At 32.8% G+C, this 12320-nt stretch overlaps 1 protein-coding gene across 1 annotated transcript in view; it reads right to left on the bottom strand.

Annotated features, from left to right (window-relative positions):
• Positions 1 to 6878, bottom strand: part of LOC134841909 (uncharacterized) — a gene marked incomplete at its 5' end in the record, with an annotated part of 52546 nt that extends 45668 nt beyond the window's left edge. The window contains 2 exon segments of the mRNA XM_063857980.1: positions 3291 to 3406; positions 6766 to 6878. Coding sequence (XP_063714050.1) covers positions 3291 to 3406; positions 6766 to 6867 — 218 coding nt within the window.
• Positions 6879 to 12320: the final 5442 nt, after the last annotated feature.

Genomic DNA, 12320 nt, shown 5'->3' with positions numbered 1-12320 from the left:
AACTGGGAAACGAACTTTAACGAAGTCGAGTTTTGAGCAAGTAATGAAGCTGGTCATTTTTTTCTCGAGCTTTTATGTGTGTTTTTTTTTCTGGTCTGGGTAAAAGTCTGCACCTTATTTGAAAGAAATTGAGTGTTTTACCAAAAATATATTTTTGGCCGATTTGGCTTATAAGTCGACTTAAAATTGTAAACAACGAAGTTTTGAGATGTTCTGAAATTTGATTTACTAGTTTTAGCCATTTGGGTTGCTTTAGTTTTAGCCCTTCAGATTGAAGCAAAAAATATGTTTGGGATGTTCATGTATGGATTTTGGCTTTTAAGAGTCAAAATCTTTATCATAATCGAAGATTCTGTCGTGATTCATATTTGACGAAAAAATCAAATTTATTAGGTCTAAAAATTTTGGTTACCAGACCAGTTCAATTTGCTGATTATTGGTTAAGTAGCTTAGTCCTCGTTCGGAAACTTCGCTTTGATTCTATTTCTTCCGAAATGCGAAAGAGGTGACATATTGTACGCTCCGGATTACTTTTACTCCAGATAATTTTTTTTTGTTTTGTCATTTTTGGCGTAACTTTATTTATATCAATCAAAACTTATTGTTGTATTAAATCAAAATTGCAAAAATACGAAGTTTAAAGATTACCATTTTGACAAAGTTGAAACAGTTAACGAGTATATTTCTTGCTTCAGTTGTTTATTATAACAACACGTAACCCCTACGTTATAAACCCGTAACAGTATAACGCCACAACAATTAAACACTTTTTCAATACCGATTGTTTGTTTCAAATGGTTTTTTTTACAAGAATAAGTGCACTAATTGAGTCCGGAGAAGGCAATTTATAATTCACATGATGCAATTAGTCACTAATAAATCATTGCATTTTGATTAGCTGAAAGAATAATCCCTCATTTAAGCGTTTAAAATGAGATACCTATATCGTGGTAATTCGAGGTAACACAAGACGCGACCCTGTAACGCGACCGATAATGCGGCCCTGAAACGCTAAAAAACCGTGTTTTGTTTGGCTGACGAAACTGCCACAGCCATCTAGAAAATTTTATCATCTTTTCTTTATACAGGTTGACTTTTCAGGAATAAACTCCGCGTGCATATAGGAATTCAAACAAAATCAAACAAAAAAGACTTATCACCGTTTTTAGGTGACCTAAAAACACTTGCCCCTGATAATATACCTGAAAGAATAGTGCTGAATTTTGAGCTTGCCAATTTTCGAACCCTTCAGAAATTTTTTTAGAGTCTAAGTTAGGAAAAACATTTGATAAAATTGTCCAGGAAATTCAAATAGTATGCCATTCAACCGTAAAACAGTAGAAAAAATTGCTAAAATTTACAAGCTGCACCTTTATATTTGCATCTATTTACATAAAAGTCTCGTTCTGAAATAAAATCCTCTTCACCCCTTCAATCTGGAATCAAAAGGATGCGGCATCATCCAGTTTGACTAAAACAACAAACGTTGTAAAGGCCTGGAACTTTTGCATTCTGTCATATTTCATTGGATTGCTTCCCAGCAAGGGGAAATGCGCTTTCGCCAAAGAATTCAATTTCTCTAACGCTTCCATGTAGCACCAGTTAAAAAAAAAGTACCGGGTCCTAAACAAAAGAGTGCAGAATCTTACGCTTACCTACAACAAAATCTGATTTGAGTTTCTTTCGCGCTATGAAGAACTCAATCTAAGATTTTGTTCTTTACTTTTTTGCTTCTTTTTTATTTTGAAACTTTGTTTGTTAGTTTTTGGAGAAAAGAAGTCTAATTGCAACCTACCGGAAACGTTAAGCAACGGACTGTCATGACTTGCATTTGAAAAGTGCTGTCACTAGCAGTTTTTTTTCCTGAGAGGTTGCTCTTTTGGCGGGAGGTGTGCCAGAAAAAAGGCAAAAAAACTTACAAACTTTATTTGGTCTGAAAATTTATAGATTGGTCCTTTGGTTTGAAAATTTATAGATCTAGCTCGATATCCTATTCAATCGGCTAGATCATGTTCAACTATAGAAAACTCTAATAGAATTTAGTTATATATTTGAGTCATGTCGATTTGATTAATTTTCAAATTCATATCGAAGGCTACACTATCGGCAAGGTAATTGCTGCTCAAAAATATACCGCATTTAGCATGTTTTTTTGTTTCGTTTTGCGTTTTTTGTTGCAATTAAAGCCTCGATGCTTCCAATGCTATGTTTCTGAATCCCTTTAAAGTATTAGCACTTCGATTCTAGCAATTACTTCTAAGAAAGTGTTAAATTATGTACAGGTTGTCCAGTTTTTTGAGTTTTTGAGAGGGATTTACAAAATAGGAATCGTCCCTTACAAATCAATTGAAATACAAAACAGTTCAAAAATCATGAGATTAGGTTAGAAAAAAGTCAGATGCAAAACAGTCCGGTTTAAGTTCACCGATGGTCGCTCTATTCTCACGTCGCCACTCCGCGGCAATAACCGGCTGCAATTCTTGTATAATTCTATGTTGGCAAGCTTTTATCAAGTTGGTGCGACTGCGGCAGTCACTATTCTGTTGTATACTTTGTTTGAACGAATAAGGACAATTCTACGTCTACCGGCTTTAAAAGCCAATTATCACTTGGAACTGTTTTTCGGATTGTTTTGTATCGGACCATATTTTCGTTCATTTCAACTTTAACCTTTTTTTACATAGCGTGTGGGGGAAGATTTTTATGTTTTTTTTCTTTTTTTTAAAGTCTCACATAGTTTCAAAGCTGAGACTACACCTGAGGCCTTGTCAAGTCGGAATTTTTACGGCTTCGCCCTGATACGATCAGTCTTGTTCTTTTATACGGCTCAATTCATCAAATAGTTTTTATCTAGTACACGAAGCCCTAAAAATGTCTAACTTTCGGCTTTTAAGTTTTGCAAAGATTACTTTGATAGAATTATCTGTGCCATTTTGTAACAGTAATGTGGATTGGAGGTTTTGTGGATTGAAGTTTTGTGGATTGGAGATTTTCGGTTTCGGTTTTATGACCGGATTGATTGAAATTACTTCCAGCTAAATAATATCAATAAAAGTAAAATTTCAATCATCAAATTGATAAGTTTAGGCGGATCTTTTTAACTATATCCCTCTGGAGTACCTAGTGACGAATATCCCCTATAAGGAAATAAATCAACGGTTAAGCAAATGAGATGTTTATACCCTGTAACGAATCAACCCCCCCCCCCCCTCCCACTTGCAAAAGGGAATATAGCTAAAGAGATCGGTTTAGGCGTATAGACGAAAAGACCCGTTCAAATTGTATCTGACTTGTTGGGTTGCATTGTGAGGCTTCTGCTGAATGAGGATGCCAGGGGTACCACCACCCATTCCGGAAGAGACTCCTCGGAAGGAGACAGTCCTGTGTAGATGAACTTCAGAGAGACCTAAATTGAGGGCAGTCATTTAGTGTTGTAATGATGAAATGATGCTTTATTTGAGTAGCTCCTTTGCAATTTCCCACCCCCTAAAAATTAGAATCTTGTTGACTGTCCCCCCCCTTTGAAAAGGGGGTCGGGGAGTTCGATACAAGGTACGAAGATCATATATGAATAGTTAACGGTTCAATTTTTTCTAGATAGGCGAAATTCGGTGCGAGGCACCATTGGAGGTGTGAAGGATAGTCAACAAGATCCAAAAAGTATAACCATAAGTTTATAAGTTTGTAACCATAAAGTAAAAAGTTAGTTGAAACAAAAGTAAACCAATTTTGCAATAAGTATTTCCAAAATTGGCTAACTTGTTCACGCTGACACGTTTTATGACATTTTAGAATATCAAATTTCTTTTTAAACAAGATTTTGTTACTCGAACTTCAAAAAATATTAAAAAGGGACTGAAAAAAAGCTATTTGATTACAATGAAATTTCATTTTCTATAAAAATTACAAAAAAAATTACGAGAGCGATTTAATTTTTTTTTAAAATTACAAGAACTTAACCGGTTAATTCAACATGGTTAATCGATTAATCTAAGAACTAACCCCTCCATGCCCTATCAAATGATTTAAGAATTTCAACAAATCCTCTTGTTACATACTTGTGAAAATGAAATGACAAACTGGCTGGTTTTTGTTCCGACTTTTGAAAAAGGGCTCTTTTCCAGCTCATCCCCCTTTCAATTTGCTGATTCTTTTGTCATCAATTTTTAAAATAAACATTACCAAAATTTAATTTGATACAATTCCAACAACAGGAAATTAAAAAACTAAAAAAAACTCATTCAAACTTTTTACTCGAAACAAGTGAAATTATATTGAAATTACCGGAATGCATAAAAAACTTCAAAAAAGAATTTTATCGAGCTGTATAAAATCGAATCTACCAAAAAAATTTCAATTGAAATTCTCTAAAAAGAGAAAAATTTTACACAAAGCAAGATACTGTGACTGCGGACACGAAATTAAATTACTTACTTTGGATCGCGAAGATCGATGGAGATGTCTTAAAAAATGCAGAAAACAAAACAATTCAAAGCCGGAATTTGGCTAGAAGGCACTTATCTGAGCTATCAACAGGTTATAATTTTCTTGTACTACTGGTCGGAAAAGTATAGTTCGATCACGTTTTGTGAAAGAGAACTTAGAATCGGGCATGCAACGACTCTATATTTTTGTTCGAGAAGTTTGTGCGGTTTTTTTTCCTGAGAATCCGAAAAAAATGGTGGAAAAGGCAATACATTCAAAATTTACGAAAATTTTTTGGTAAGACGAAAGCATGACAGAGGCAGAATGATTGTCTTTGGAATCATAATGCTCGAACCTGATTGGTTAAAATTACTTCCAGCCACAGATCATCAAAGCAAAATCTCAGTCATAAAATTGATAATTTTGAGCGAATAACAAAAAAAACCCGTGCAAATGGTGTTTCTGACTTCTTGGGTAGCACTGTGAGGCTTCTGCTGTACGAGGATGACCTCAAGTGTCATTAAAAATTATTTTATCTATTATTTCTTCTGCAAAGTTAAGGGGGGTTAAACATTGCCAAATTGGCCGATTTGGGATATTTAACGCGCGATATATTCCATGCTACTGATGTGTGAGCGGAAGTATAATTTATGGGGTTTTAAATTTTGTCAGTTTTGCCGATTTGGAATATTTAAAAATTTAACGAGCTATATTTTTCGTGCTACTGATGTGTGAGCGGAGAATTATTTTAAGCGTGATAATTTTTTTTCCAAAGAAATCTAAAAAAAAGGATATTTTTTCATTTTTTGATATATTATCAATTTTATTTAAAGCTAACTCTTTTTTCAATTTTTGATACAAAATAACTTGTAAGTTTTATGCCTTTTCCATTCACGATACAAAATAATTTAAAAAATGTGAAGCATTTTGCCTATTAAAAAGTTGTAAAGTTTTTTTTCACTGATTCACGTTCTCGTTTTTTCTGCTTTTCGGAACATCAAAAGTTATTTTAAATAGGCTTTTGTAAGCAAATCTCAAAACAATCAAAAGGAAGAACTGGAATAGAGTTAAAGCCAACACTACTCTATATATCGAGTAAGGCACTGTTACGAGCAGTCTTGTTAAGTTTACAACGATATGGTTGTCCAACAGGATCAACCAAACAATCTCCTCCTTAAGAACTCCCCCTCGCAAGTTATGTTTTCGGAAGTTGGTTATGTATAAAGTATGCATTTTAAACAAGTCCACAAACAAAGTTGGTTTTCACAATTTTACGTAGGATTGCATTTGAATACTGTTAATTAATTAAATTGATGAATTTTCATTCAATTTTTTTTCTAATAAAACGGTTAAACTTGAATAAATCTAGACTATACTGAAAGTTATTACCCAAAAATCCATATTTTTTGCTCCCCAAATTGCTTTTAGGTATATTGTACGATTGATTTGTGCAACTCATTACAATTTTGAAAAAAAGCTAAAACAAGCTTTTTGCATAAAACTTCTTTCTCACAATCTTATGAACTTTCGACAATCGGCAATGACATGTCGAGTTGTCTTGAAATGGCGGTTAAAAATAAGTATCGTTGTCGTTATTTTTTTGCTGATACTTCTACGTCAGCAACAAGATAACATCTGCAAAAATTACGTTTTATTGATTACGTTTTACAAGATTACGTTTCAGCAAGATTACAAGATGGCGTTTGCTATTTTTTTTCAGATTACGTCTGTAACAAGTTTTTTTAGGAGTTGCCTGCCGCGCAAAATTGTTTTAGCAAGTCAAAGTTTTCTATTGATCTAGGGAGGATGGATTTTTTTTTGGAAAATCACCTTTTTTTCTCCAGCATAAATTGTAGATCCCCCTCTTTTAGTAAGCATGTGACTTTTATAGTGTATCACTCTTATGTCGAAAGTTAACCCAAGTTGAAAAAAAGGAAATATATATTTTTATTCTTTTAGACCGGTTAATTTAATTCACCTCAAGGGTAACATAACAATAATTCAAAAATTTATCAACCCAAAATTTATCAATTTATCAGCCGGAAAACAATTTAGTTATGCAACTTAAAAACAGATTGCCAATTTTGTTATGCAACTATTACGTAATTCTGATTAAATGTCGGCTACAACTGATATCGAGCATTTGGGTCAACCGCTCATTTTGAAGCAAGATTTTGAGCGAAATCGTCTACAAAAACCGCTCAAATCGCTCAAATCTTGCTTCAAAATAGGTGAAAAATCTCGACTCGGGGAGCACAGTCGAAACATAAATCGAGCACCTCGACCCGGGAAGATATGGCGGTCTGTTGAGCATCCGACCAGCATAAGATAGTTGATTACCTTCATAAGTACACAGCTGTCAAGAGCGAATCTGATTTGGTCGACATAAACATCAAAAGAGTCGCTGTTTCCTAGAAACCGACAGTCGCCTTCGCCACTCATTTTGAACCCACACAAGTATAAGGATGCGGCAGAGAAAAATATGAGCTAGTCGTGAGTTTCTACCTTGAGAAAGTTAATTAGTAATAATAATCTGAACGGATTTATCAGAAAAAAGTGCGTTATAAGAAGTTAGCTCGAGTGTTTTTTAGAATTTGAAATATTGCTTGACAAGCAACCAAGAGATATAATTTTTCAAAATTGGAATTGTTGGATTTGTTTGAAAAGTGAAATGACAGCGCTGCTAATATGTTTTTATTCTTCAATATACTGAAACTATTGATGTTTGTATGATGATCATAAATATAAAGTATTGTTTTGGATGCTTGTAATCAAAGCTGGACTCTCAAACTGGAAATGTAACTCAAGTGTGCAGAGGAAAACGGCCAAATGTTCTGATTATTAATTATTTAGTCCTTTTTTTATAAAAAGGAAACAAAATAGCTCGCACTCATTTTTTTTGCTAATTGTATATTGAAAATAGTTGAGTCATAAGAAGGAAAAGGTTTTGTTCCATTACAAAAAAAAGTGACTTTTTGTTTAAAAAACAGATAGTCGGTAATATTCAAAATCTTTGAATTATCGAAGTCTTTTTTGGGTCAGATTTCAAATTACCAGTTTTCACCCATCCGCATCTAAGTTTGGGCTTAAGCATTTGAATATACCCGGGTTGACAAAAAATTCTCATCAAATTATTTCATAATATGAAAAAAATGCTTATCATACTAACTCATACTAATTCATTCATCAAAAAAATTACTAATAAAATAGCAAGATAAGAATTTTTTTCCATACTATAAAATATTAAAGTAAGCATTTTTTGCCATATTCTGGATTTAAAAAACAAAAGTTTGGCCATACTTTTACATTGAGCTTAAGCCAAAGCTAGCTTTCTCATAGAGTAACTTCAGATGAGGTACACCGTCTGTTCCTCACGCTAACTAATTTTCGGCCGGATAGATTCGTGCAACTTCTTAGTCTAATACCAATCTTAATCTTTCTCTTATATCTCCTAATCTCAATAGATCTAGTGTAAACTGGTATTTTAAGGGTTAGGTTTATGGAACTTGTCCAAAGGAGAACAACTGTCTTCTAAAATTTATTCAAATTGTTTTGGTGCTGAAACTACAAGTAGTTTCAGCACTACAAATAACTTTCAGTATTAGTTATGGAATATGATTGGTTAGTAATATTTTGTAGGGATAGTTTTATCAACATGACAATTGGTTATAAATACTAGTGTAGAACTGGTTCCGCCCATCCGGGGCTTAGAGAGTTTTCAGTTTTTGAATCGTTTTTTTTTTGTAGTGAGGGACGGATAGAGAGATTTCTTATTCTTTAGAGTAGTTTTCTTTTGAGTGAATAGAGCAGTGCCTCCGTGAAAGGAGGAGAGATGTAGTTGTTTATATAGAGAAAAGAAGAACAGTTGTTCGTGTTTCAGAAGTGGGTCTTTTTTGATCATGGGTCGTCTCGACTGATCGTGTCAAGATTCTAGATCGATGCAATGATGTGTCAATTTCGTTAAACTTAGAGCGAGACTGCGTGCAAAATGAAGTTTGATCTCTCTGTGTGAAGTGCCAAGTGACTAGGATTGATATGTGAGATCAACATGGAGTTGGCCATTGGTCTTTTTCAACGGTTTCCTTTGCTGCGAGATTGATTCCATATTTTAAATCCTGCCTGCGAGGATTGTGACTACGCAAAAAGCAAAAGATTTGCCATTCCAGAGTTGGAATGTCGTCAAGTTTTCATCTCCTTTACTGCTCGTTCTGTTTGCTCTAAGAACTCTTTCACATTGCATTTTTATATCTACATCTTGTTAGTGAGACCAGTTTTAGTTATGATGTTCTATTAGTCGTTTTCGCATAAGCCTTTATTATTTAGTTCGGTTATTTTAAAGAGTCGCTCACCCAACAGCAACTCTCGTCAAAAATAGAGTGTGGGTCAGCGGGGTTGTAGCCCGGTGGGTTAGGCCGGCTATAGAGTATGCTCAGGACGTTCTACTGGGTGGTGAGGCCAGCGAGGGAGTGTAATTTTACGGTCTTTTTGGGCAGAGTCTCTTTTTGTGTTCAACTTTTTGTTCCATTTTATCTCGTGTTTTTCTTTTTTTTTGTTTTGGTTATAAATCATTTTGTATTGAGTTTTTCTTTTTACCTTTTTGTGTTTCGTTTGGTTTCCATAAAACTTGAAAGTGGGTTTCAAAAGAAATATTCATCATTTTTTAATCTGAGTTTAATCCGGTTTCGGTACCGTGGGACTTTCTTATTCATGCTGTTGGTGGTGTGGCGTCAGTAAGCTGCGTTGGTTAGCTTAAGTTTACTCTTACATCTCCCAGTCTTATTAGGTCTTGTGTATACTGCTATTTGCGGGTTAGGTTTATGGAACTTGTCCAAAGGAGAACAACTGTCTTCTAAGATTTATTCAAACTGTTCTGGTGCTAAAATTACAAGTAGTTTTAGCACTACAAATAATTGTCAGTGTTAGTTATGGAACATGATTGGTTAGTTAGTAATTTTTTATTGGTATAGCTTTATCAATAATATAATTGGTTATAAATTATAGCTTGAAACTGGTTTCAATATCAAAAAAAAGTTACGAAAATAGCAATGAAATTGTTTGAATAGCTAATTATGAAAACATTTGATATGATGAGCATTTTCCATAACTGAAAATTTTGTTTTGAACTTGTGTTTCATCCGAAACAATTAGCAAAAATTTATTTTCATGCGAAAACCCAGAGTGTTTCAGTTGCCACGCAGTTGCCACGTGGTGATTTTAACCATATAAGTTAGTTTCAATTTTTTCACATAGAAATCTACACTAAAAGTTTTTTTTTGCATAAGGCTAAAAAAAAATTTAGTTCAAAATTTTTGTTTGATGAAAAAAAGGCTTGTTTTTTTTTTTACAAATTTATCTTTAGAGATCAACTTACTGTCAAAAAGATAGTTTCAGTTTCGGTCGGCAAAAATGCTTATCATATAGTTTTCATATATGAAAACTATATGATAAGCCTTTTTGCCGACCGGAAATGACATTATCTTTTTGGCAAAATACTTATTGTACAATTTCATATTTGAAAGTTATCTGACAAGCGTTTTTTCGAACAAAAATAAGATTTCTTTTTTGATAGTTAAATTGCTCTTTGTCATTAAAAGCTTTCAATAACTTGATTTGTAATTACCAAAACATGTTTTTAGAGAGATTTAAAAAAATTCTAAAACGAAATGCTTATCTTACAAATTTTATCCATGAAAACTGTATGATAAGCATTTTTCTTCCAAGTTTCTTTTTAAATCTTTTTTACAAGACAAGAAAATTACAATTGAGCCAAATAGAATAAAAATGTGTATCAAAAACTTTAAAGTAGTTTTTATATTTTGAATTTCTTCCAAGTTTCTTTTTAAATCTTTTTTACAAGACAAGAAAATTACAATTGAGCCAAATAGAATAAAAATGTGTATCAAAAACTTTAAAGTAGTTTTTATATTTTGAATAGAGTGTGGGTCAGCGGGGTTGTAGCCCGGTGGGTTAGGCCGGCTATAGAGTATGCTCAGGACGTTCTACTGGGTGGTGAGGCCAGCGAGGGAGTGTAATTTTACGGTCTTTTTGGGCAGAGTCTCTTTTTGTGTTCAACTTTTTGTTCCATTTTATCTCGTGTTTTTCTTTTTTTTTGTTTTGGTTATAAATCATTTTGTATTGAGTTTTTCTTTTTACCTTTTTGTGTTTCGTTTGGTTTCCATAAAACTTGAAAGTGGGTTTCAAAAGAAATATTCATCATTTTTTAATCTGAGTTTAATCCGGTTTCGGTACCGTGGGACTTTCTTATTCATGCTGTTGGTGGTGTGGCGTCAGTAAGCTGCGTTGGTTAGCTTAAGTTTACTCTTACATCTCCCAGTCTTATTAGGTCTTGTGTATACTGCTATTTGCGGGTTAGGTTTATGGAACTTGTCCAAAGGAGAACAACTGTCTTCTAAGATTTATTCAAACTGTTCTGGTGCTAAAATTACAAGTAGTTTTAGCACTACAAATAATTGTCAGTGTTAGTTATGGAACATGATTGGTTAGTTAGTAATTTTTTATTGGTATAGCTTTATCAATAATATAATTGGTTATAAATTATAGCTTGAAACTGGTTTCAATATCAAAAAAAAGTTACGAAAATAGCAATGAAATTGTTTGAATAGCTAATTATGAAAACATTTGATATGATGAGCATTTTCCATAACTGAAAATTTTGTTTTGAACTTGTGTTTCATCCGAAACAATTAGCAAAAATTTATTTTCATGCGAAAACCCAGAGTGTTTCAGTTGCCACGCAGTTGCCACGTGGTGATTTTAACCATATAAGTTAGTTTTAATTTTTTCACATAGAAATCTACACTAAAAGTTTTTTTTTGCATAAGGCTAAAAAAAAATTTAGTTCAAAATTTTTGTTTGATGAAAAAAAGGCTTGTTTTTTTTTTTACAAATTTATCTTTAGAGATCAACTTACTGTCAAAAAGATAGTTTCAGTTTCGGTCGGCAAAAATGCTTATCATATAGTTTTCATATATGAAAACTATATGATAAGCCTTTTTGCCGACCGGAAATGACATTATCTTTTTGGCAAAATACTTATTGTACAATTTCATATTTGAAAGTTATCTGACAAGCGTTTTTTCGAACAAAAATAAGATTTCTTTTTTGATAGTTAAATTGCTCTTTGTCATTAAAAGCTTTCAATAACTTGATTTGTAATTACCAAAACATGTTTTTAGAGAGATTTAAAAAAATTCTAAAACGAAATGCTTATCTTACAAATTTTATCCATGAAAACTGTATGATAAGCATTTTTCTTCCAAGTTTCTTTTTAAATCTTTTTTACAAGACAAGAAAATTACAATTGAGCCAAATAGAATAAAAATGTGTATCAAAAACTTTAAAGTAGTTTTTATATTTTGAATGAAAATTATATGATAATCATTTTTTCCATAGACGCCATATATGAAATTGTATGATAAGGGTTTTCCTTCTATGGAAGTCACCCGGGTAATGAATTTTTGTTTAGGTTTTATGACAATTATAATTGTTTATTTTGCCAACACTTCGCATCGAAAAACGCATCGAAAAGCAAATTAACGTATCGATTACAATATACCATAATTGATTAAAAATGTAAGGAAAACGAGAGATTATAATCTTTTTTTAATTAATTAGTGTAGTTATTTTTCTCAAATATAGAAAAACGTGGTGCTGAAAATTTAATATACCTGATTAAAAGAACACTTGAAACTGGAGGCGGGCCAAAACGAAAACAGCTGAAACTTTCCCGCACCGAAGTTTCATGGTCAAAAATTGCTTATAATGGACTTTTGTTGAACAAAATGCTGTTTTTATAATCGATTTTTTTTGGCAAATTTAGACAACGTAATTGAATTTTAATCCATTATATTCCATTAGTTTTTAAAACAAAGAAC

This window comes from Symsagittifera roscoffensis, chromosome 3 (assembly GCF_963678635.1).
Source record: "Symsagittifera roscoffensis chromosome 3, txSymRosc1.1, whole genome shotgun sequence".
Classification (NCBI taxonomy): Eukaryota; Metazoa; Xenacoelomorpha; order Acoela; family Convolutidae; genus Symsagittifera; species Symsagittifera roscoffensis.
Note: the sequence above shows the minus strand (reverse complement) of the source record. Positions and strands in the feature narration are given on the sequence as shown.